Source organism: Melanerpes formicivorus, unplaced genomic scaffold (genome assembly GCF_026170545.1).
Source record: "Melanerpes formicivorus ecotype bairdi unplaced genomic scaffold, bMelFor1.0.p_v2 SCAF_3, whole genome shotgun sequence".
Lineage (NCBI taxonomy): Eukaryota > Metazoa > Chordata > Aves > Piciformes > Picidae > Melanerpes > Melanerpes formicivorus.
The window spans coordinates 24,878,867-24,903,484 of NW_027142355.1; the positions used below are offsets into that span (position 1 = coordinate 24,878,867).

Below are 24,618 nucleotides of genomic sequence, written 5' to 3' on the forward strand. Positions count from 1 at the left end.
CCTCCTGAGAAGCCCATGCTGCTGCCTGTCAGGGGCTTCCCTTAGCACAGCTTCCTGTCTCATTGGGGACTGGCATTTCCAATCAATTAGATGTGTCACCACTGAATTTCTCCGCTAATTACTGGAGTTTATTATGTCTAAAGCCAGGTTAAACGCTGAATTCCTGGGGTCAAATGGAGTCACACAGCCAATCAGTTCCACATTTTCCATAGCTAAAAGAGACCCCCACAATCAGTCACTGCCAAATGGTTTGTAATGACCAACATGCTAGTTAATGGCCTGAGGTGGAAGTCTCAGCGATAGATAATGCTCTTGGAGAGCAAAGGGGAGGAAAAAAGAGAAGCAGTAAGAAAAAAGTCCCTTTGAAGGAGATTATAGCACACACATGTGAAGTCACAACCCTGTCTTGATGTTTTAGTGTGGAAGGAGAATTATAGAATCACATAGGTTTGCACAGAAGTTCAAGATCACTGAGTCCAACAATTAACCTTACTCTACCAAGTCTACCACTAAGCCATATCTCCAGGTTACATGACTTTTAAACACATCCAGGGATGGTGACTCAACCACTTCCTTGGGCAGCCCATTCCAGTGTCTGACAGCCCTTTCAGTGAGAAGGTTTCCTCTACACATCCAGTAGCTTACAGAGAATCTTTGTTTGCGCTAGCCTCTAGGTCTGAACCTATTTGCCAAATGTCCTTTGGTTTCAGTGGTGTCCTCTGAGGTCACAATGAAAGTGAAGGTGCTCATGGGTAGGAACTGATAGGCTGTAAACCATGAGTTGCTCAAAAATGTGCCATGAGCTCTGCTACCTGAGTAACCTGACATAGAATGAGAGGAAATGGCCTCAAATTATGCCAGGGGAGGGTTAGATTGTATATTAGGAAAAATTCCTCTACTGAAAGGATGATTAGTCATTGGAAAAGGCTGCCCAGAGAGGTGGTGGAGTCACCACCCCTAGAGGTGTTCAAAAACCATGTGGATGTGGCACTTTGGTACATGTTTTAATGGCCATGGCCATGTAAGGTCGATGGTTGGACTAAATCTTAGAGGACTTTTACAGTCAAAATAATTCTGTGATTCTCTGCTGCTGTTCACTGCAGGAGCACTGGGCTAGATGACCTTTAATGGTCACTTCCACACAAACCATTCTATGATTCTATGGTTCTATGATTTTACTTGCCCTCATTGTCTAGGAATAGGTGTGGTGGTTGTAAGAGTGTTGAAAGCCAAGGAGAGATTGAGAAGGCTGTTCTGGAAAAACAGAGCACACAGCTCCCATCAGAAGGGAAAGAAAAACATCTCTCCACCTGTTTTGGAGGTAAAGGGGTTTTCCAATCTGTCCTGGATCATTTCAGCACTGCATCCTAACATGTGAAAGATGTTCTGTCCCTTACCAGCATTTCACTCAGAGATAGCTGTAGCAGAGCACAAAGAACTTCAGCCCAGAAGAAGAACGTGTATAGGCTCAAAGTCCTTAGTGTTTGCAGCAGCAACTGCCTGAAGAGCCTCTCCTAAACGTCACCACTAATTTCAGAAACAATTCTATGGAATGCAGAAATAGGGATCAGGGAGTTCTGCCTCTCTTCTTCATCCCATGGCTGACAGATGAGTTTGTATCACGAGAAAGCCAAAAGAGGATCCCTCTAATTGTTTTTCCTAAAAACACTCTATAAAAGATAAAACTACATAGATTTCCCTTCCCAAGTTTAAAGGCTTCAGGATGACCAGTGGTATGGAGGAAAAAGAGACTCTGTGGATGCTCCTGCATCTGGAGAGGTGATGCAAAGCCCTGACAGCCCACCCTGTCAAATTCTTCATGAGCTCTTGCATGGGTTTGGCTGTTGAAATTGCAGTTTCTCAAACAGTGTCCAGGGATGGTTTGGGTTTATTCCCTACACAGTCTGGATGGAGCGATCTTGTTTCAAGAGAGTAAAAAAGCTGAGGCCTACAGGCATATGCCACACTAGAGCATTTGGTCTGAGTGCCAGAGGCTGTTCCCTGCTTTATTGAATTTATTCACATAGCTACTGAGAAAACTAAAGGATACTTTTTCCTGATGGAGGCTAGGTCAGTACAAAGGTCTGCCTGTCTCCTTTGTGCCAGTGCTCTGTGCATCCAACATGAATTAATCATCCTGGAGTTAATATTCCATCAAAATCCATTCCTGTTGCGATACTTGGAGGAAACACATGGGTTACCTTTGCTCTTCGGGGCAGAAACTACTGACATGTGAACTTCAAAAATGCTTGGAAGGTTCCTTCTAGGAAAGCTTCACTAATGATGCCATGGGAGCAGGGATCTTGTACAAACACCGCCTTTCATCCTTAAGAAATCCTAAGGGCTTTACAAGTTCATAAATACATCACAAAGGCATCCATGGGTATAAACTCTCAAAGGATGGATACAAGAGCAGGTATTTTTTGTAGGAGTTCAGGACTGAAGGAATAGAAGAGTATTTAAGAGAAGGATTTCTAGGGATGTGAAATGTGCCAGGATTAGGAATGAGACAGGGTTTAAGGACCATTACTTCAAAAATTTCAAACCTTAACCTGAGTCAGGCAATGACGCATGACGCATTTGGCAGAGAACCTGAGCTATCAATGTACAACATCCCCTGACTGGGCATCCCCTCACTGATCTATCCACACAATGTTCTGCATTGACTTTTCTGTCCCCTAAAATCTTCACAACCACTCAAGAATCTTGGTCTTGTTACATTTGTCATATAGACACAATCACAAGTGTTGTGCTTCAACTCTAGCAACCCCATGCAGTGCTACAGGCTGGGGTCAGAGTGGCTGGAGAGCGGCCAGGTGGAGAGGGACCTAGGGGTGCTGGTCGATGGTAGGCTGAACATGAGCCTGCAGTGTGCCCAGGCAGCCAGGAGGGCCAATGGCATCCTGGCCTGCATCAGGAACAGTGTGGCCAGCAGGAACAGGGAGGTCATTCTGCCCCTGTACACTGCACTGGTTAGGCCACACCTCGAGTACTGTGTCCAGTTCTGGGCCCTTCAGTTTAGGAAGGATGTTGACCTGCTGGAGCATGTCCAGAGAAGGGCAACAAAATTGGTGAGGGGCTTGGAACACAAGCATTATGAGGAGAGGCTGAGGGAGCTGGGGTTGCTTAGCCTGGAGAAAAGGAGACTCAGGGGTGACCTTATTGCTGTCTACAACTACCTGAAGGAGGGTTGTAGACAGGCAGAGGTTGGTCTCTTCTCCCAGGCAACCAGTACCAGAACAAGAGGACACAGTCTCAGGCTGTGCCAGGGGAGGTTTAGGCTGGAGGTTAGGAGGAAGTTTTACACAGAGAGTGATTGCCCATTGGAATGGGCTGCCCAGGGAGGTGGTGGAGTCACCATCGCTGGAGGTGTTCAGGAGAAGACTTGACAGGGTGCTTGGTTGCATGGGTTAATTGGTTGGGTGGTGTTGGATGATAGGTTGGACACGATGATCTTGAAGGTCTCTTCCAACCTGGTCTGGTCTATTCTATTCTATTTTATTCTATTCTATTGAATGTCATCATGACTCTAGGTGTCCCCTTGGATTGCACTTCCTAACTACACAAGTGGGTATGCAGGTGTAGCCTACAAACAAAAATACAGATATACCTTATTCAACGTAGTAAGTGCTCAGTTTGCTGACTCAAAAAACCTTTCTAAAGACAAAAAAAAAAAAAAAAAAAAAAAGCCAAGACCAATGGACTCACCAGTTCAAGAGAAACAGGTAACTACTGGAGACAGTTCAGTGGAGGTCTCAAAGATATTGAGGGGCCTGGAGTGCCTCTGTGAGGAGGAAAGACCAAGAGACCTGAGGCTGTTGAGCCTGGAGAAGAGCAGCCTGAGAGGGAATCTGATCAATGCTGATCAATATCTAAAGTGGGGGGGAGTCAAGAGGATGTGGACAGAGTTTTTCAGTGGTGCCCAGTGTTAGGACAAGGGGCAGTCAGCACAAACTGGAACACAGGAAATTCCATCAGAGCATGAGAAAACCTCCTGTGAAGGTTCCAGAGCCCTAGTGCAGGCTGCTCAAAGAGGTTGTGGAGTCTCCTTCTCCAGAGACTTTGAAAACCTGACTGGATGTGATCCTGATGCATGACCCTGCCATATCAGGTGTGTTGGACTAGATGATCCCCAGAGGTCCCTTCCAACTCCTTACCATAATGAGATTCTCTGATTCTCTAATCCAAGTTTCAAAGAATCCATTGCTTCTTCATCCAGCCAGGAAATAAAACAAGAAAATAATTATCAGAGTAGTTGAGTACACTTGTCTCCAATCACATAATGGAAAATCATAAAAGATGGGGAAAAAAATACAAAACAAACATACAGACCCTGCAAAAATAAAACAAAACCAAATAGAATAATAATAATAATAATAATAATAATAATAATAATAATAATAATAATAATAATAATAATAATAATAATAATAATAATAGAAAACTTCATGGTATGGCTTTAAAGTTCTTTTTTTTAATAGGAAAAAAACCAAACCAAACCAAACCAAAGAAAAAAAACCCAAACCATAAAAGTCTGCTTGCTTTTCAAGGGCAGGTTATGGAATGCCTTTCATTTTCCTGTTCCTACTACACACATCTATGATCGTAATGATTCTATCAAGTAATATAAAGTGATGAAAGATATTTAGCAGGGACCTAAGGCAGGAAAGACTCAAAGTCATGAGTGTAGAAGACGCAGCAAAATCTGGAATGCTTTAAAAAGGTTTCCCCCAATTCTGACAAGGAAATGCATTTTAATCGCCACTAACAAGGAGCATGCTTAAGAGTTCAGAGGTATCACATGAAAAATAGGAAAGACATTAGAAGATGATAACTCTGTGCGCTGATGGTGTAAGGAAAAGCCCCAATAGGGCAAATACTTGCTTCAAAGAAAGCAATAAGATATATGAGCCTGCAATGAAAACAACTTTTGAAGCATATTTGAAGTGCAATAATTAAGAGAAAGTTCTCTGACAGCTACCGGGCACCGATCCGGGAAAGCACTCAAGTATGTGTTAGCTTTAAAAGCTTAAACTCAAGAGTGCCTATACCTCTGAATCAGGGTCTCTGTCTTGCCCAAATTCCCCCTTCCTGGGAGCACTGGTGCCCAGGCTGGGCTGGAGTGGAATACCAAAGCAGGGGGATGATTAACAACTGGTGTTTTCAAGTGAGCTGCAGATGTAAGATCTGTGCAAGGCAGCAGAGAGGAGACCTGGCTGTCAGTGAGATTGGAGGAGACAGATGTTTAATGGGGTCCAGGATTACAGCTCTGCCAGGCTTCACATGTAATCACCAGCTTCTTAGGTTTCCTCTTTCTTCTCCCCTTCTTCTGGGTCTATTACAGGGTCAAGGGCTGGGGGAGGGGAAGATGGGGATTTTCATATTTCCAGCTAAATTCCTTGAGCTGCCCTTAATACTCTGACCTATTGCCATCTTAAATCCACAACCTACCAGTCTGGCAGGACTCAGAGAGACCAGAGTGGATTTTTTGTTTAAAACAAGAGGAACGATATATTTAACTCCATGGATCCAACACCTTTTTTCTCCAAACATGGTAACTCTACTGAGCAGTCTCTGTTTGACACAGAGAGGTCACATCACAGAGGAACAGCACCGCAATCAATAGTGCCAGATGACCTGTACACTGTGTGCTGGGCAGCACTGTGCCCCAGGGGACACGTCTCCATGGCTTCCCACCCGTCACCTGCTCCTGAGGATCAATAGTCCCTGCTGCTCCTCACCAGGGACATGACTCTATGAATGCCTTTCGCATTCATGGACATTGCTTGCTCTTTCCTTCTGTCTTATTTGGTTTTTATCTTCTGTACAAGGCAGGGGATAGCTATTACTTTGTGAAAGCAGAGCCTAATGAATTAGAAAGACTGATGTTCCCACTCACAAAGACATGGGGCAGGAGAAAGGAGATCTGGTTAGACTGAATGACCCATCTCAGAGAAGATGTTCCCCCTCTGAGAAGAGAAGGCTGAGGAGAGACTATATCCCCCAGGTGGAGGTCTGTCTCTTCTTCCAGATAACAAGCAACAGGATGAGAGGAAACAGTCTGAAGTTGTGCCAGGGGAGTTTTAGATTGGATATTAAGAAAAATTTCTTCACTAGATGAGTGGTCAGGCATTGCAACGCGCTGCCCACCCAAATGGTGGAGTCATCATCCCTGGAAGTGTTAAAAAAACATGTAAATGTGGCATTTAGGAACATCGCTTTTGTGGTAGACCTCACAGCGTTAGGTTAACAGTTGGATCTTGGAGGTCTTTTCCAGCCTTAATGATTCTGTGATCTCATTCCTCATGTCATGACTTCAGACAGCCCTCTACAACTGTGTTCACCAAGTGGATGCCTTAAGGCAAGGAGTCAAATATATGAATGAAAGCTTCCCCTACAAGAACACACCACCTTCAAAAGCCTCTGTACATCCTCCATCTCCTGCACCTCTTCTTTGAGCAGTCTGTGAAGTATCCTGGCATGAGGGTGACTCTTTGGCAAGCTCAGAGATGAATGCTGACATTAGGCATTGATGAAGTTCAAGCCAAATGAAGATACACAGATGGCAATGTGATAGTTGTAGTTCTACCCTCAGACACTGAAAACGTAGAAGAGGACAGAACGATGGAGTTCAGGCACCAGTATGCCACTACTGTATCTGAACACAAGTCTTTCAGTGAGAAAGACTGTATCAGGCACTACAATGTGTTGATGTATCTGAATAGTCTTAAGTACACCCCAAATGCTGGCCCAGGGGTGATTGGGAGACTCATCTCTGATGCACTACTTTGTCACAGGCATGTGACATGACCAAGGACATGTCATTCAGCCCTCTCTGCTCATCAGCTGTAACATCTCAACAGCAGCCCTCTGACCCAGAGCATAGTTACATGTGTTAATGTCTTGCCAGCAAGCAGGGCCTGTTGTCACAGGACAAGGAGTGATGGTTTTGAACTAAAAGAGGGAGACTAGGTAGAAGGAAGAAATCTTTTTAGCTGAGGATGGTGGAACACTGGCCCAGGTTACCCACAGAGGTGGTAGGTGCCCCATTCCTGGAACCATTCCAGGTCAGGTTGTTTGGGGCTCTGAGCAGCCTGATCTAGATGAAGATGCCCCTGCTGACTGCAAAGAGTCACAAAACCAGAGAATCTCAGAATGGTTTTGGTTGGAAGGGACACTTAAAGGTTTTATGACTCTATGATGATACATGGATTCAAAGTACTCAAGCAGTTGTACTGATACTCCTCCCCAGCTGGATCCCAGCGACTGATGCAATGTGCCTGCAGAGAAGTGATTTCTCTGGGATGGGGAAGGTCTGGAAGAGACAGCACAGATTCAGGCATGGGGATAAGCCAAGCATGAAGCCAAGGGATACTGACCTGCATGTTGTATTAGATCTTTTCTCCAGTGAAAGACTGTGAAACTGCTCCCACACAGCCCCCTCCGCACAACTTAGAATCATAGAATCATATGATGCGTTGAGGTGGAAGGAGCCATTAAAGGCCTAGTCTAACCTCCCTGCAGTGAGCAGGGACATCTTCAACTGTATCAGGAAGCTCAGCGTCCTGTCCAACTTCACTTTTAATGCTTCCAGGGATGAAGCACTTACTACTTCTCTGGGCAACCTGTTCCAGGCTTGGAATTTGTCTAGCTTGGGGATAGGATTAAGAAACAGAGGTTTCCAGAGTTCCTCAGGGTATGCATGCCACTCTCAGGTGTCAGGAGGAGGCCTGTGTTTGCGATAGCCTGCAGCAGTAATTGCAGGGAGCTCCAAAATCAGTCCTGATGGTGGAAATATCTTCTGTATCTTCAGGACACACAACATCAAAATGTATGAGGGCTCTGTCAGCATGGTAGGGTACGAGTTTAGGTCTCAAAAATCCTAGACTGTCTCTCAACCACAACCTTTTTCTCCTTTCCAGTGCACTTGGCAGAGTATTTCTTTCAGAGCAAAGTGGGGCATTTGAATATAGCATCAAATTGGCTTCCAAAAGCATTTTCAAAGCATAAAAAGAGCTTAATTCAAGTGTGAAAAGCCCAAGGCTGAGGGACAGTGGGAGACCAAGTTCCAGATGCCTGTGCATCCCATGGGATGGAGAGAGCCCCTGGCAGAGTTTCTTCCCTTGCCATAAATGGTTCATCTGGGACACCTCTAAGACCTTGAATTGGTTCCTCACCTGCTCACCTTAGCTTTGTGAGAGGTATTTACATTTCCACTGGAACACACAACCAACCCAACAGGAGGTTCAGGCCCTCCCTTCTCTCTTAATTATCCCACAACTGCTTACTCCTAGGATACCCATGTGCTAGCAGCATTTTAGCTTGAGTTAAAATCAAGTGAAATTGTGACTTTCTGCAATAATGTGCCTTTTGCTGATATAGAATTATTTCCAAAGCATCAGCAGCACAATGTGCTGCAGTTTTGCCAGTGGGCCAAATCACTTTTATCATCCTTGGCTGAGAAACACAGCCACTCACACCGTCTATTCCACCCTTAGCAGAGCATCCGTGCAGGATTTGCCTTCTATGTAGTCATTTCTCAGAGGGCATCTGACCTTATTTAACAGGCCCTTAATTAGGTGAAGCAAATGCAAGGGGGAACTGAGTTCAGCCTCAGATATTGCTGAGGGTAATAAGTGGTATTTCAGGGGCAGAACAGAACAGTTGAACAGAACAAAAGTTGTGTCCGCTGCCAACTGGGATTACACTCATTGCTTGATAGAGGTTGACTGAACTCTAGGAGCTCTGTTTCATGCAGGGCTGTCCAAGAGAAAGGCAGCTAGGCAGTGAAATAGGTAGCTTGGAGTTCACTTTTTTTGAGGATTTAGGAAGAGCATAATATAAGACATCATTGAAAAGACAGTGTGTATTTCATCTTTTGACTTTGACCTCTTAGAAGCTCTGATGAGCCTAATCTCATCTAGGATGTCAGTCTGGTCTAGGAGCAGCGAGTTAGCCCAAGGAAGACAGCATACTGTTAATACTTCTTCTGTCCTGGCTTTCAAAATTTGAACAGTGGAGTCCTGCAGAAGATCGGACCATGAGCAAAGAGCAGACGTGCACAGTCTTTCACACTAGACACAGTTGCCTCTTCTACAAGTTAGAATCATAGAACAGATTCACAGAATTGTTTTGGTTGGAAAAGACCTTTAAGATCATTGAGTCCAACCATTCTCTAACTCTGCCTAAAGTCTAGTGCCAAAGCATGTGCCACAGCGCCACATCTCTCTGTCATTTAAACACCTTCAGGGATGGGGTTTCAACAGAGAAACCTGTTGGAGTGTTTGACAACCTTTCAATGAAGAAGTTTCTTCTGTTATCTAATCTAACCCTCTCCTGGTGCAATTTGATGCCGTTCCATCTTTTCCTGTCGCTTATTACTTAGGAGAAGAGACTGACCTCCACATCTCTCCAACCTCCTTTCAGGGACTTGTAGAGGGTGAGAAGCTCTCCCCTCAGGCTCCTTTTCTCCAGGCTGAACAAACCCAGTTCCCTCACCTGCTCCTCACAAAATCTGTTCTCCAGACCCTTCCCCAGATTTGTTTCGCTTTTCTGGACTCACTGCAGTACTTCAGTGTCCTTGTAGTGAGGGTTTGTTAACAGTCAATAATCCAAGAACCCACAAGCCAGCAGAGCTGAATAATAGGTATCTGTAACAGCAGTGAAAAGCATTTACATTTTGTGGGTGTCTCTGCTGCTTTTAAATCCCTGGGTCAAAAAGTCACACTTATTAGACCATCTCAGCTTTCCACTTCTCAAACAAGAGTATTTCTGCCTTTTCTGTTCCTGGACCAATGACAAAAAAACACAGTCCACACACAACCTGATGGGCTCACAAACAAACAAATGCAAATGAAATGGGGAAAAAAAAAATAGATCTTACATTATTTTTAATACTTGTGATCTTGAGCCAGTGTTTCTGGGGACAGCCTCAAACTGACAATCCCCTGGAAACAGCCACTCTAAACCTAGGATTTGATGAGAGTTGAAATCCGGTGCAAAGACCACATTTTAACAAATTAAACTCTAACTAAGTAAAGTTATTAATGACTGCTTTAACTAATTGATATGATAACACAAGCAACAGAAGAGATTTTAATCGGTGGTCATAAAATCAGGAGTAAACCAGCCAGTCGCCACCTCTTCCCTTGCAGCTAATTTGCACACAATAATTCTGCTGCAGATAGTGACTGAGCAGCAAAGGGAAGGAGAATAAATCTCAGGAGACAAATAGGTATAAGCCTTCCCCATTTTAATGAGAAACAGACACAGAAAGGCAAAAAAATACCCTGTCAACATGATTTGCAATGCTGTTGCTTAATTTTTACCAAATGTGGTTTCTGCCATGCTTTAGCTGAAGTACATATTTACTTGATATTTCATTGGCAAACTATGAAAGAGCCCCCAAAATACCTTTCTCCTTCTGCTACACATGACCCTGCCAGTCTCACTGCCGACATACTGTAATGTTTTTTAGGGAAGCCTAGCACTGCACAGATGTGATTTATACTCAGATCATGGATGACTTTCTGCTGGTTTACAGGGAAGAAGCACAGTTTTCTCCTGGAGCACAAATCTGCCCACACAGAGAAGGACAGCAGATCTCCTTCCTTCCTTGAGTCAAATGTAGGGCTACCCATCAAGGAGTCTTCCCTAGTCATTATTAAACCAAAAGTAAGAGGCACCTCAAAGCTTTGGGAACCTCTTGCTGTTTGCCTTCTAGTTTCTGAGCTTTGAAGTTCATTTCTGCTAGCTCTTCTCTTTGATCCTTCTATACCAAAGAGAAGATCTGAGATTCTTGTGTTGTGGGGTTGCTTCCAGGTGCTGCATCAGCTTTACAAAATACACCTAGCACTGGGAGGGACCCAGCAGTCTAATATGCTGAAACAGAGATATTTAGGGGATGATGGAGGTGACCTTCCAGACCTACTCTAAAGCCACAAGAGGAATGTGAATATCCTGCACCTCTTCTCATGCAGAGCTGGGGTGCTCATTCATGTCAACAATTAAGCACCAAGAAGGCAAAAAGGCATAGTCAGCCAACAGCATGGTAGGAGCTAGGAAAAAAAACAAAGAGAGGAAAAGAGTAGGAGTGTCAGGACTAGAGGAGTGGCAGAAAACCAAGTACAAGTCCATAAACGAGAGGACAGGGCCACAAAGGGGATGAGATAGGATGGAGAAGCAAGGATACTGAGGAAAGGGTGAAAGAAGTATCTTAACCCTTGCATACAAGCTTCAGGGAGCTTGTAGGTTCAGGTTTCTCTTTTGAGAGGGGAAAGAGATTCAGAGGGAGGGTCAGAGGAGGAAGAGGGACCTAAGGAGGCATGTCCCTGTGCTGGGGAGAGAAGAGGAGATGCAAACACACTGCAGGAATCCTTCCCCTGCTCCTCCAGCAGGATTTCCCATCTGCTTCTCAGCCCCTTAGATCAGTTAGGGAGGCAGAGGGCTCCACAGTGTCTGCACACCAGAAAAAAAAAGAAGGAAAAAGAAAGTCTAAGCCTCCAATGTCCTGGTATGCCTGTGACCCCTGGGAACATCTCAATATAAGGACAAGTGCCATTCAGACAGAAAAGTGAGGAAATGACGCCCTGGAGTATCCCCCCCCCACCTCCACCACACAAGCCCCCTGTTTGGTGGGAAACCTATTTGGATTGCACCTCCCTCAAGAGCCTTTGTGAAGGCTGGAGCTAAATGGTAGGTCTCCTGATACATCATGACAGATCTCAAGCATGCACCAACCCTTTCCTACTCTGTCAACTGGGACTTGAAACTGATGTTCACATTTGAAACAGGCATATGCCTGTAAATCTAAAATCATAGAATTGTTTGGGTTAGAAGAGAACTTTAAAGACATCTAGCCCAACCCCCTGCAGTGAGCAGGGACACTTGAAGCTAGGCCAGATTGCTCAGAGCCCCATCCAACCTCACCTTGACTATTTCCAGGGGCTTCTACCATTTCTTGAGGCAACCTAAGCCAATGCTTCACCACATTCAGCATATAGAATTCTGCCTTAGATCTAGTCTAAATCTGCACTCTTTTAGTTTAAAATCATCATTACTTGTCCTGTTACAACAGGCTCTGCAAAAATTACTGTCTCTATCTTCCCTGAAGGTCCCTTTTTAAGCACCGAAAGGCCACAAGAATGTCTCTCTGGAGCCTCGCCTTCTCCAGGCTGAACAATCCCAACTCTCTCAGCCTGTCCTAACAGCAGAGGGCTTTTGGCCCTTTGGTCATTTTCATTTTCCTCCTCTGGACCCGCTCCAAAATGATGGGACCTTTGTCCTGCTGTGTCTCTCAGCTTCAGTGACAAATCTTCCCATTCCCCTTGTTCAATCAGTGTCACTGTAAAATATGTGTTTGTATATAGTAGAGCCCCTCTGATGGTGAAAAACTGTTACATCCTGATCCCCAGACCACCATGTGTCTGACAGCACTGATCGCTGCTGCTTGTCACCTCTCCAGCATTCAGAGGAGCTGCAAGGGAAGACCTGTTTCAGCCATGGAAAGCAGGGATAAGCTGAATTACCCATTCCCCTTGAAGTCCACAGTGTTCAACTCCAGATGAAAACCTCCATGTGCAACCCAAGGATCCTTCAGTACACTGAAGAAAGTGCTCCCACGAAGCTGTTTACCTTAGAAGGGCTGGGGGGATATAATTTTTTGACAGCAAAAGAAAGCCTCTTCATGTAGCCAGATTTATAGTGACAGCTCTTCGAAGGTGCTTCAAGTCAAAGGGTGCCTGGCTGAGCTGAGTCTAAATGTCTCAGTGTAGAACAATTTGAGGCATGGTAAGATCAATATTTGCTGGGACTGCCAGAGTCATGAAAGGAATGGGAAAAACTGGATAAATTGGCTTTATCAGGGGGCTTCCAGTGACAAAGCCAAATCCTGGGTTTTGTGAGAGTTTACCCAAGGAGGTGGGGGAGGCATCACTCCTGGCGGTGTTCAAATAATGTGTAGACATGGCACTTCAGGACATTGTTTAATGGGCATGGTGGTGTTAGGTCAATGGTTGGAGTTGAAGATCTTAGAGATCCCAACCAAAACAATTCTATGATTCTGTGATTGCTGTTGGTGACTGGTGAGCAATGGAGCCAAGCCTGGCAAAATCACATTGATGGACTACACACCCAACAGACTCACCCAGCTACACCCGCAACAGATGCACTCTTATCTTCAGGACACAGCCAGGGTTAAGTTCTGCAGACAGAGAGAGGAGAGACCTCCACCTCCCCCAGGGATAGAACCAGCCCTGGTTCTTGCTTGTCCTTGAAAAGGTCAGGTCAAACCATCACCTTTCTGTCCCTTGTCTTCACAAACGTCACAATACCAGGGGATTTACACAGGCAGTGAAAACCTCTGATAAGTCAGATCTTTATCCATTTATGAAAAGAACTGCACAACATGGATTACACGATGGATGTGGCACATGCTCCCCAAGGTCAGCCTGCACTCCTCCACACAGTCTAGCAAAGGCAAACCCCTGCTCCCACTCTCAGCCACTGAGGCCCCACAAATGTCAATTCACTCAAGCACTTGAAGTGTGTTATATCAGGAGCACACAGATAGGGGCTGTAATACCATGGCAGCAGTGTTGTCATTCACATTGCTTGCTCCATCACAGATAGAATCAGAGATGGGCAAAAGCTTCTGTAGTGTTGAATGTTTCACAGAATTGGATCAGATTTTAAACAGTAGCACTCCATGCCCTCTTCACTAAGCTCTCTCACACAGACACCCTTGAGCTTTAAAGACAGGTGAAAGGAGATGACAATATATCACAGGGACTTGGGGCTCCTGAGTTCCCTATGGGGCTCCATCAGCAACTTGTCCTTAAAAAGCCTTCAGAATATTCAACCACAAAATGACTCTGCTCATGTTATAATGGTCAGGGAAGTGTGGATAGCCAACATACCAGCAAGAATATGTTCTTGAAAGTTTCTGGAGGAAAAGCATATTGCTTCTTTTGTTCCAGATCTTTTTTTTCAAGGATGGGAGTGAATGCACAATGCTGTCCCATCTCCCTTTCCTAGAGAGAATCAAGACATCTCCTAGGTGTTATGAAACTAACCAGCTCAAGGAAGCCAAACATCTTGTCTCTGTAAGTCTGAAGAATGGTACAAAGCCACATGTGGCTTCTGAGGTGGCCTGTTACTAAATGGGCCTGCACTGAAAGAATATTCTGATCTGAAATCAGTGGATTGATTATTGGTGTACTTTGCTCTCTGGGGTTTTGGCCATGCAAGTACCACCATTCTACTCAAAGGGAAAAAAATGATCCACAGAGTAAAAGGATGAGAAGAAGTAACAGTGTCTTGGCCAAAGTCTTGCAGAAGCTCACAAGTATCACTTGCCTACAGCTTCTCACTCCATCCCAGCAGACTGGGACTGTTTTCACTTCAGCATGGGAAGTATCACCCCATCCTTGCCCAACATGGAGCAGATCAGAAAGAAGTCCCAGCTCTGACATCATATCCTTTCCTCGAGTTATTGTCATCTAGCAGCTTCTTTAGTAAAGATGAATGTATAGAGTTCCTCCCTTCCTCACTCTGAATTTTAGGTACAAATAGGTTAGGGAGGGGGCTGAAGATGTCACAGAGGCACACAACATGTAAAAAGAAATGGTTCAAGCAGAAGAAATGTCAGTCACATAGTAGAAACTATAATCCCTTCTGTTTTGCATGGGGTGGCACGCAGCCAGCCTGCCACATCTGAGCTCCTGGACCACAGCAACCCTGCTAAACACCTCCCCCTAAAACCCACATGTATCCCTGCCCTATGGACCAGGAGAAATCTCCTCTTAGCTTAGGAAAAGGCTCATGATTTTGGTGTTAACCACAGCCTGGAAAACAGCCACATGAAGTGGATTGAAGGAGTGTCTATAAAATCACGGCAGGCAAAGAGGAAACGATTATTCATTGCTGCATTTTTTAGGCAGGAATTTGGGACTGGTAAAATTGACATGATCACGGATAAGAGGAAGGGACACTGTGGCCAATCTCCATCCTTGAAGCTGCTGACTGTTGACCACTGCAGTGCAGCACTGTCATATAGAGTAGGAGCATACCACATAACATCTAGGGGGGCTCTTTCCCTTAGGGAACTGGAGCATACTGGGAGGAAGTCACGCTGCTCTGGAAATGCTACTAGTTCACACAGGCACCCTCCAGGCAATTCATGAAGGCAGTAAGAAGCATATCAAGTGGGTGTTTTATGTTTGATGCCACTTACACGATCCAAGGTCAGATGGGTAACACTTAGAATGAATCATTGAAATATAATGTATGGATGAACGTGTCACACTTGGACTGATGGCCTCCATCAGTGCCCAATGTAGGGTTCCTGCCATCAACCTACCACAACCCTTTGGTGCTTCCTAAAGCTCCTCATCAGTTATGATAATTCAAGCAAACCTACAAGTCCACAAGACTATATACAATGGAATTCCTCATATAAAAATGGTTGTTCCTCCTCCCACCCCAAGCAGCAAACTTCCTAAGACCAAGCACTCTGATGACATCAACCAGACTTCCACTTTGAACACCCAGATTGGTCCTTCCTGGAATCTGACTATTGGTATTTTCAATACTAATACAACAGGAATGTCACACCAAACTTGGCCTGCACCTTGGCAGGCAGAATCATCCACTCTTGATCACTGTGTCTCCAAGAGGCTCCAGCTTCTCCAAATTCTCCAGCTGGAGACAAATTATTTCATCATCACACATATCTGTGGCAGATGTAGCCACAGTTTGAATGGGGGTGGAGAGCAACATGGTATGCAGCAGATGCAGTAGCAACTCCTTGACACGTAGCCAGCAGGACATGTACAGCATAAAGCAATGCTGGGGGGGATGTTTTCCTCCCCCTTAGTTCTCTGCCTCTGGACCCCCAAAATATTTCATCAGTGTACAAATGCAAGAGTTTCTAAGCATGAAAAGATCAGCAACCAAGCACTACCAGAACTTCATGTACAATTCTGAAGTACACACCTTGAAGTCCACACCTTGATCAAGTTAAAACATGGAATTCTGAGGTACATATGATGAATGGTGAAGTTATAAATGTGCCATTCTGAGATCCACAGCATGATCAAGTTAAAAATGTGCAGCTCTGCAATCCATAACATAATCAAGTTAAAAATGTGCAATTCTGAGGTCCATAGGATGATCAAGGTAAAAGTTTTCAGAGCACCATGAACTGCTGATGTTTCTTACCTGCTTCTCAGACATGATGTAGAGGTGTTCATGATCCACTGAAAAGGCCATATCTCGTAATATGGGCCCGGTGTCCACCACCTGCACAATCTCATACTCCAGCGTGTTCTTGGTGGTGCCATCCACACGGATCTGCAGAGCAAAAACAAAAGCAGAGAGAGAATATGACTATTTCTCCTGCTTCCATGGAGACTGTAGAATAATCATTGCAAAAATGTATTGTGATCTCAGTCTTTTGGACAACAACCACTTTCATGGCAAAGTGAACATTTCTCCTGCCTCCTCAATTAAAGGATAAAGCAGGTTCAACAACTTCTGCTGGTCCCATCAACACAAGAAAACTGAGAAAAACAATCCAGAGCATACTTGCTTTCATTTGTCACTATCGCTGTGTGACTGGCCACATCTATTGAGCTGAAAATGATGGCAGGAAGGGCAGAATTTGTTGTGATGATGAGAAAAAAGATAAAAACCAGTACAAAAGTCTGCAGAGCTGACTGACTCAGAAGCTAGACCAACAATATTCTTGTTCTTATTGCTAACGTTCCACAGGGCAATATATTATTGCAGACTGCACAATACAATACAGACTATTTCTCTTGTTATTACATATATCAGGTGTTGAAATCAGTCCTGCACAAATATGATACCTTATGATTCCAGACACATCTCATAATACTCAGGCACATCAATAACTGGAATTACGAGAAAGAACCAGACACACAGTCCCAGTCAATCTGCAACAGTGACCCAGCCATACAGAAGGAAATGCATGGGGTGCATTGGTAAGAGTGTGGCCAACAGGTCAAGGGAGGTTCTTCTTCCCCTCTACTCTGCCCTGGTGAGACCACATCTGAAGCCCAGTTCTGGGCTCCCCAGTTCAGGACTGAGAGGGGATCTTATTGTTTGTAAATATATGAAGGGACAGGTGTCAAGAAGGGGCCAGTCTCTTTTCAGTGGTGTCCTGTGATAACACGAGGGGCAGTGGGTGCAAACTGGAACACAGGAAGTTCTATCTCAACACCAGGTTGAGTTAGCTGAACAAAAAGCAGCCTTCCCACCCAAAGAAAATAACAAGCTATGGAGAACTTATGGTATCAAGACCCATTCCCACTGTTCCCTGGCACAGTCCAAGAGCTTGTTCCTTCTGTATCAAGCTTTCAGTCAAAATCCACCCTGAATTTCTTGTATTAGAAAAGCAAAAAAAAAAAAAAAAAAAAAAAAAAAGAAAGAAAGAAAGAAAGAAAGAGAATGACAAAGGATTTAAGAAGCCTCTATAAGCTTATATGAATGACATATCTTTGTCCTTCCTTAATTTCCCAACATGCTGTATGACTATAAAGAAATGCTGTTCCCCTAGGAAATATAAGGGAAATGAGGCAGAGAGGAGTTAGGCTCCTTGTGTGGGTGCGGTGCAGAAGGTACGCAGGGATGCTCAGATCCTGCATGCTCTCCGTCATCCTCCACAAAAGAGGGTTCACATGTAGGCATTGGCCCTTGGGCTGGTCAAATGACAGCAGAAGATTTGCAGTTAGTTTGTCATCTTGATGGATCTGGTGATGACAGCAACACACATTGCAACATCAACACACAAAGAGGTCAGAGCCTGAAACTTAACCCCAAGCATCCTGCATCCCATTGGCTCTGACTGCCTAGAAGGAAAGGGCTTGGTTTTGTCCATGGTCCCTAATGGGTGAATCCAGCTCCTCAGAGTCTTCTTGAAAGTGGACACTGATGTGATTCACCCATGAGGTCAAGGGCAAAGAATCCAGCAGGCTCAGGGTAAGTCATTCCCCTCAGGACAGCCAGGAGAAAGGAAGAAGACACAGAAAAGGTGGCTAGTCCAGACATACAAGAGTTTCCTTTTTGGGGCTCTACCCAGGGCAGATCAAATGCCCCCACAGCAAGAGCCTTTCCTGTTCCCCATGGAGACTTTCCTACACCAAGTCCCTGCTGTCAGGGAGCTGTGGCTCAGCTTTGTCTCCTGTTTCAGCTCTGTTTCTCCTCCCCACCCCTGTTAGAGGGATGCAGAAGATCCTGTCTTGCTCTGTTGATCGTGGTGCTAAACAAACCTTCTGCCTCTGATGCTTTGACTTTGATTTTTCAGCATCATCAGGGTATCAGGATCCAATGCTGGGTAATTTGGCAGAAGTTAAAGTCCCTTGCTTTTCAGTTTGTGCTCAGATATCAGAGGGGCTGGGTGCAGCTGAGCTTAACTCCTGAGTGATGCTCAATTGGATCTTTAGGGTAACTAACTTCAGATTCTCCAGAAACAGAATTAAGACTCAAACGGAGCAAAGTGCTAAGGCAGTTCAATGAACAGGCAACAGGTATCAAGACGGCTGTGGTCCTATCTATAGGGAGCATGCGCTGAGGCAGGGGACAGGAACAGGGGCACCGAGCGCGGCCAGGCAGGGCAGCAGCTGTCCGTGATGCAGCAGCTTTCTGCAGCAGCGAAGGCTCTTGCCCTTTCTGGGGTGGCGATGGCTCACAGTAAGTTCTACTAACAGCTTCTCAACAAACCCCTCCAAGCAGTTCTAACAGCCTGTGGCAGCAGCACTTCTTGGCAAATTCTAACAGGAGATTCCCTCAGCAGTTTGTCTGGCGGGGTCGTCTGGCCAACTGTCGGTAGCTGGAGCCCCTTGTAAGCGGTTCTCGAGCAGCTGACACACCGTCCACCATGTGGTGATATCTTTTATAGTTTCACACTACTGCTAAAAATAGCCACCTGCCCTGATTTGGCAGTGGAATGCACGTCCAGTTCAGGGTCCAGGGCTCTAAAGTCTCTGTCCACTCTGTTGTCAGGGAACCTCCCAGGTCACAAAGCCCCTCAGGTGACCCCAGGGGACCAAGGCCAGGCTCCCTGTGTCTCAAACAGTTCTCCCAACAATGTTGACTCCCATCTACAATAATTTCCGTTCCCTTACACATGGTCAGATCTGGAGGCCACTAGATATGTAAGCAGCCAATTACTACCCCAGGGCTCAGTCACTGCCCTCAGCCTTTGCCAGGCCCCATTAGAGGAGAAAGAGATCAGAGATGGAAGAGGCAGGCTGGAGAAATAGCTGTCTGGAGTTAACAAACCATGCAGACAAGAAGGCACAGCCCCCAGGGATCACCCCTATGCATTTGGTGCAGGTAAAAGATTGCAGAGGTTTCACACCAGGAGAATAGAGATCCTCGGAAGTGATTTAACAGCTATTGCTGGCCTAATTGCCTGCAAAATCATTATTTTGCAGAGGAAGGGGGAGGAACAGGGCTCATTCCACCCCCCACGTGCAAACACATGCACGTGCACTGATGCACACACACAGCCCAAGCGCAGAGCCCTTCCTCTCTCTAAAGCTGGCAGCTACATAAAAATACAATTAAGAAGGCGGCCAGAGAGTCTGACAGATATTCACTCAAACTGCATAAACCCTGTAAGCCCTGCGCTGGCTGAGAGGTGATTATCAGAGCTTGCAGCCAGAAATCTGGCCCTTTACTCATGTCATCCCTTTAAACTCTGGCTTTCAACCCCAGGCATGCAGCCCAGAGGATCTCCACTTTCCCTGCAAATGCTGCTCAGTCCTGAGCATCAAGTAGATGTGACACTTTGGGACATGGTCTAGTGGCCATGAAGATGTTGGGTAGAAGGTTTACCTTGATGATCTTAGCAGTCTTTTCCAACCTTCATGATTCCATGGTTCTATGATTCTATGATCAAGCAACAGAACAGAACTTTCTCTTGGAGATTTATTCCTGGGTTCCAGACACCCACTGGAAACAGGACAATTGGGTTAGCAAAATGAAATCTAATGAGCTTTTGAAGGGAAAATGAGATTCTCAGCACAGCCTGCAAGTGTTCAGCACCAAAGTCATGGACACAGAAACAATCTCTGCTCAGAAACCTTCCCAAGTTGCCAATGGCAGGGCATTTGAATAATCGTAAAACCATAGGCTGGAAGAGACCCTCAAAGATCATATTGTCCAACTCCCCTGCAGTGAGCAGGGACATCTCCAACTAGATCAAGTTGCTAAGGGCCCCATCAAGGTTGGCCTTGAATGTCTCCATGGGGCCTCCATCACATTTCTGGGCAATGTGTTCCAGTATTTCACTACCCTCATTGTAAAGAACTAATATCCAAAGAACATACCAGCACTTGCTCTGTCCCTGCTTTTCTTTGCCAGAATCAGCCAGTGGAGCTGGGGGGCTGGGATAGTTTTCTTCTGATTAAAGTATGGGGATTGGATGTAGCACTTGGTGTCATGGTCTAGCCATGAGGTCTGTGGTGACAGGTTGGATTCGATGATCTTTGAGGTCTCTTCCAACCTTGGTGACACTGTGATACTGGTATTCAAGGTGTTCTTACTAGGCTGTGGGATTGCAGTCTGACTGACAGACCAGTGGGGATTTCTCCTTGAAATGGCCTGTGAACCATGAACACCTCTGCAAGGCAAGAGAGGGAGGAGCAAGAAGGGATTGAGAAGGCTCCAGGACCATACATGAACCTCAAAATGCTCAGTCAGCCACAATCACCACTACCAGATGTATGCATACTCCTCTACAAATGCAATCACCACATTCACCACAGCACTACCTGCTGTCAGGTATATGCTCTCTAGTGATCTGTCTTCACAGGCCTCTAGATGAGTGACAAAGACTCTCTGTGAACCCCTCTGCATTCCCAAATGGAAGAGAAAGAGAAAGAGAATAAGGGACAGAGACTGATGGGTTGGGGAAGAAACTACACCAGCTTTAGTGAAAATAATAACAATAAAATTAAAGAGACAAATATATAAAACTATATCCAGCTCAAACCCCCTGATGGCAATGATGTCGCCATCACCACTGATGATGTGGGTGGGCAGTGGGGAAGGCCCAGACTGGACTCAGCAGCTGGGAACCAGATTCAGGAGATGGATTCTGGAACAGGATTCAGGACTACAGGGATTGGGATTGAGGGCAGAACAGAAAGAGTCCCTGTCAGAGGCCAGCCATTGAAGGAGAGGCTTGACCCAGATGATCCCTCTGCTTGATCCTGAATATGCTGTAGATGGGATGGGATCCCTTCTTGGTCAGTTTAGGGTCACCTGTCCTGCCCACTGCTCCCTGCAAGTACCACCTCTTTCTTACTACACCCCAACATGGGACACAAGATTTAGAAGTGACCTTGGTCTGCACAGCAGCAATTCTTAAGCAAGAGCCTTTCCACAGCCCCGCCCTGGGCAGTAACTCTCCCCATCAGTATTATCACTGCTAGAAGCAGCCACTGTTTGTGCAAACCTGCCCTGAAAGTGGGAAGAGCCCGAGCTAAGAATTCAAATCACTGAACAGAATTACTTCTGCTCTAGCTCAAATCAGGACACCTGCTCCCATTGCCTACACATCTGTCCTGGACAGGCATACACTCCTTGGACTCAGCACCTCAAGCTGCCCTAGCCTTCTTTAACCCAACACGCATGTGCAGAGCTCCCAAGGACCAATAAGATCTGAGTGCACATTAATCCTGCTTCCTGGAAGGCTCTATTCATTGGGCTTCCTTCTGCAAAGCTGGCTGCTATTAAAACATCAGCATAATGCTTCCCGAAGGTCAACTACCAGGGGAGTTATTCTGGCAGCTGTTTGTTTGTTTGTCTGAACATTATCTAGGTCTGGCTGTTTATTTACATCCATTGAAGTATCAGGCAATAAATATCCTCTCCCAGTAGCAAACAGATGCTTGCACTTGAATGCTCTGGCTAACGCTGACTTCAAAATTATCTCCTTAATGAGCAAACAATGCTATTAATCTTTAAAGACACAGGCTTTGGCCCTCCCTGAGTTTCCACCCTGGCCATGGCTAACCCTATAGGCATCCTGGCAAGCAGCCCATGGGTCTGGAAGAAGGTAAAAGACACCTTCCATCATTTGACTGGTGCTTTTCAGCTTTATCTGACTCTCCCCAGCTGCTGTGGGGTTCACAGCAGGGTGTAGCTTGAGTACAGTCTCCCAGGCAAACTGGTGGCAGATGCCTCAATCACAGTTTTAAGAGGTAAGTGGGTTTCTAGAGGTTGGGATCACAGGGTTGTCTAAGAAACAGACACAACGAATCCCTGCAAATCACAGGTATGGACTCAAAAGGGTCAAAGAAGAAGCAGTGGGATTGGAAGAAAAAGAATTTTTGCTTATGGAATCACAGAAACATTCAGTCTGGAAAAGACCTCAGGATCACCAAGTCCAAACGATAACCCTACTCCACAAGTTTCACCCCTAAACCATATCCCCAAGCATCACATCCAAATGACCTTTAAACACATCCAGGGTTAGTGACTCAACCACCTCCCTGGGCAGGTATTTAGTCCCATTGCTGGAAAATAAACTGTGATCATGGAAAAAAGCAAGTCTCTTTAAGGGAGTTCCAGTCTGCCTTCCAGACTGAAGCATCAATCCTGTCCCATGGTCTGAGAGGATCATGTCCCTCAGTTAGCATGTTAATGCTCTGCTAAGCTGTATGGGCATGGTCTCTTTTGGAGACCTTCACTGTGCAGATGAGGAGTCTAGGTGGGAAAGAGGTGGAGTGACTAAGCATGCCAGCAGCAGAGCTGGGAAACCCTCTCCCAAAGTGTGTGTCTACATTAGCAAATAGCATAGCATCAAGAGACTTTACAGCAGATGCACTAGATGTGCTCCAGAAGCTTTACTTCAGACCCATCAAAGCCTGATCTCATAGACTGTATCAGTGTTTGGAGCACATTAACTTCATCCAGTTTTGTTTTATACAGGAAAAAAATCAGTTTATACACTTTAAGACAGTTTTGCTGTATGAATCACAGCAAATTAAGCAGGGACAGCTAATCGTCTGCAAAACTGTCTCTGGATGCACTTCGGAGCACTTTCCTGAGCGAGAATTCCTGTTTCCACCTCACTTCTATTTTATTCTTCCTGCAGCTTGTATTGGACACTGGCAGCCAAAGAATGGATCATTTCGACTGTGCCAGTTGAGCTCAGCTGTTTCCTATTCTGCTAAAATTATCACCTCCTGCCCTGAGCATCATTTCTGGCCCATCAGAGGCAAGATGAGACCCTCTCCATTAAACCCTTTTTACAAAACATTTGAAATCCATTCAGAACTCCTGAGAGTGTGGTAAGGAGCAGGATCATGATAGCTGACCAGGCATACAGCAGGAGCAGGCATTGCTTGGATGATAGTCATTAGAAGTAATTAAATGAATAACTAAGTGGAACTTGTGAACCATGGCTCACTCAGTCAACCCACACCCCTCCCTGGCACTTTGCTTTTGTGCAGTGCCAGCAGCCCCTGGGCTGATGAAGTTAAAGGGAATTCAGCATTACAGTCCCCAAAGTTTCTGGCCAGTGCTCCAGCAGCTCTGCTCAAGGCATGCTGGTGGTTTATTTTGGCCATGAAATTGTCCTCGTTCCCAGCAGTGGTGATTAAGTGGCTGCCAGGAAGATCGCAAGGGTGGATTTCAAAGGCAATGTCCTGCAGGTCTCAGAATCATAGAATCACAGAATGCTTTGGGTGGTGAGGGACCTCTAAAGGTCATCTAGTTCAGCTCCGCTGCAATCAGCAGAGACATCTTCAACCAGATCAGGTTGCTCAGGGTCCTGCCCAATCTGACATTAAATATTTCCAGGGATGGGTTATCCACCACCTCTATGGGCAACCCATTCCTATGTTTCACTACCCTCATCCATCCTCCTCCTAGGTCCACAAGGGAGCAAACAAAGCTGTGGCACTACCTCTGAATGGAGATGTATTTTTGGGTAGAGACAATCTCTATCCTACTCATATCCTGAAGCATCCCTCGTTTGTCCTCCTTGCATCTTCTCTCCCAGTCCTTCTCATTGAAATCACCACCATTATTTCCTTGCTATTAGATTTAGGATTTGCAATCTTCATTTCTAGGAGATTCAAGCAGCCCTGGTGCCCAGCACATCAATCGAGGTTGCTCTGAGCCATGCCTAGCCACGGCTTTACGACTGCACAGGGGCCTCTGTTACTTCATTGCTTTTCCAATATAAGATCCTCCCTGTTTTATGAACCTAATGGTCCCCAGCGGAGGCTGGGACTGCTGGCTGCTGTTCTTGGCATGGTGAGGTGGCAAAGACACAGCAGACAGCCTATGATCTAATATCAGGCCATCAAGATCATCATCTGTGTCTGGGTTTACATTGATTCAGGTTATGGGATGTAGCTCCATTGATCTCAGTAAAGACAGGGAAGGAGCTGGTGACACTCCACACTCCTCCTATTTCCCTCCATTTTGGCATATGTTTTCCAGCTGAATAATCCATTCTAATTTACCTAAAGCCTATTAACAGGAGATAAATTTTTAATAAAACATGGCATTTCAACAGCCCCATCTATCTACTGATTCAAAAAGGCTTTAGAAACACTAATTGAAAAAGCAAGTGGT

At 45.4% G+C, this 24,618-nt stretch overlaps 1 protein-coding gene across 4 annotated transcripts in view; it reads right to left on the reverse strand.

Moving 5' to 3' along the window:
• The window catches only part of PLXNA4 (plexin A4), a 553,704-nt gene that overhangs the window by 261,894 nt on the left and 267,192 nt on the right, over nucleotides 1-24,618 (reverse strand). For all 4 annotated transcript variants that reach the window (XM_068169025.1, XM_068169035.1, XM_068169040.1 and 1 more), the window contains one exon: nucleotides 16,219-16,350. In XM_068169025.1, the coding sequence (XP_068025126.1) occupies nucleotides 16,219-16,350 (132 nt within the window). The remainder of the gene's footprint in view (nucleotides 1-16,218; nucleotides 16,351-24,618) is intronic.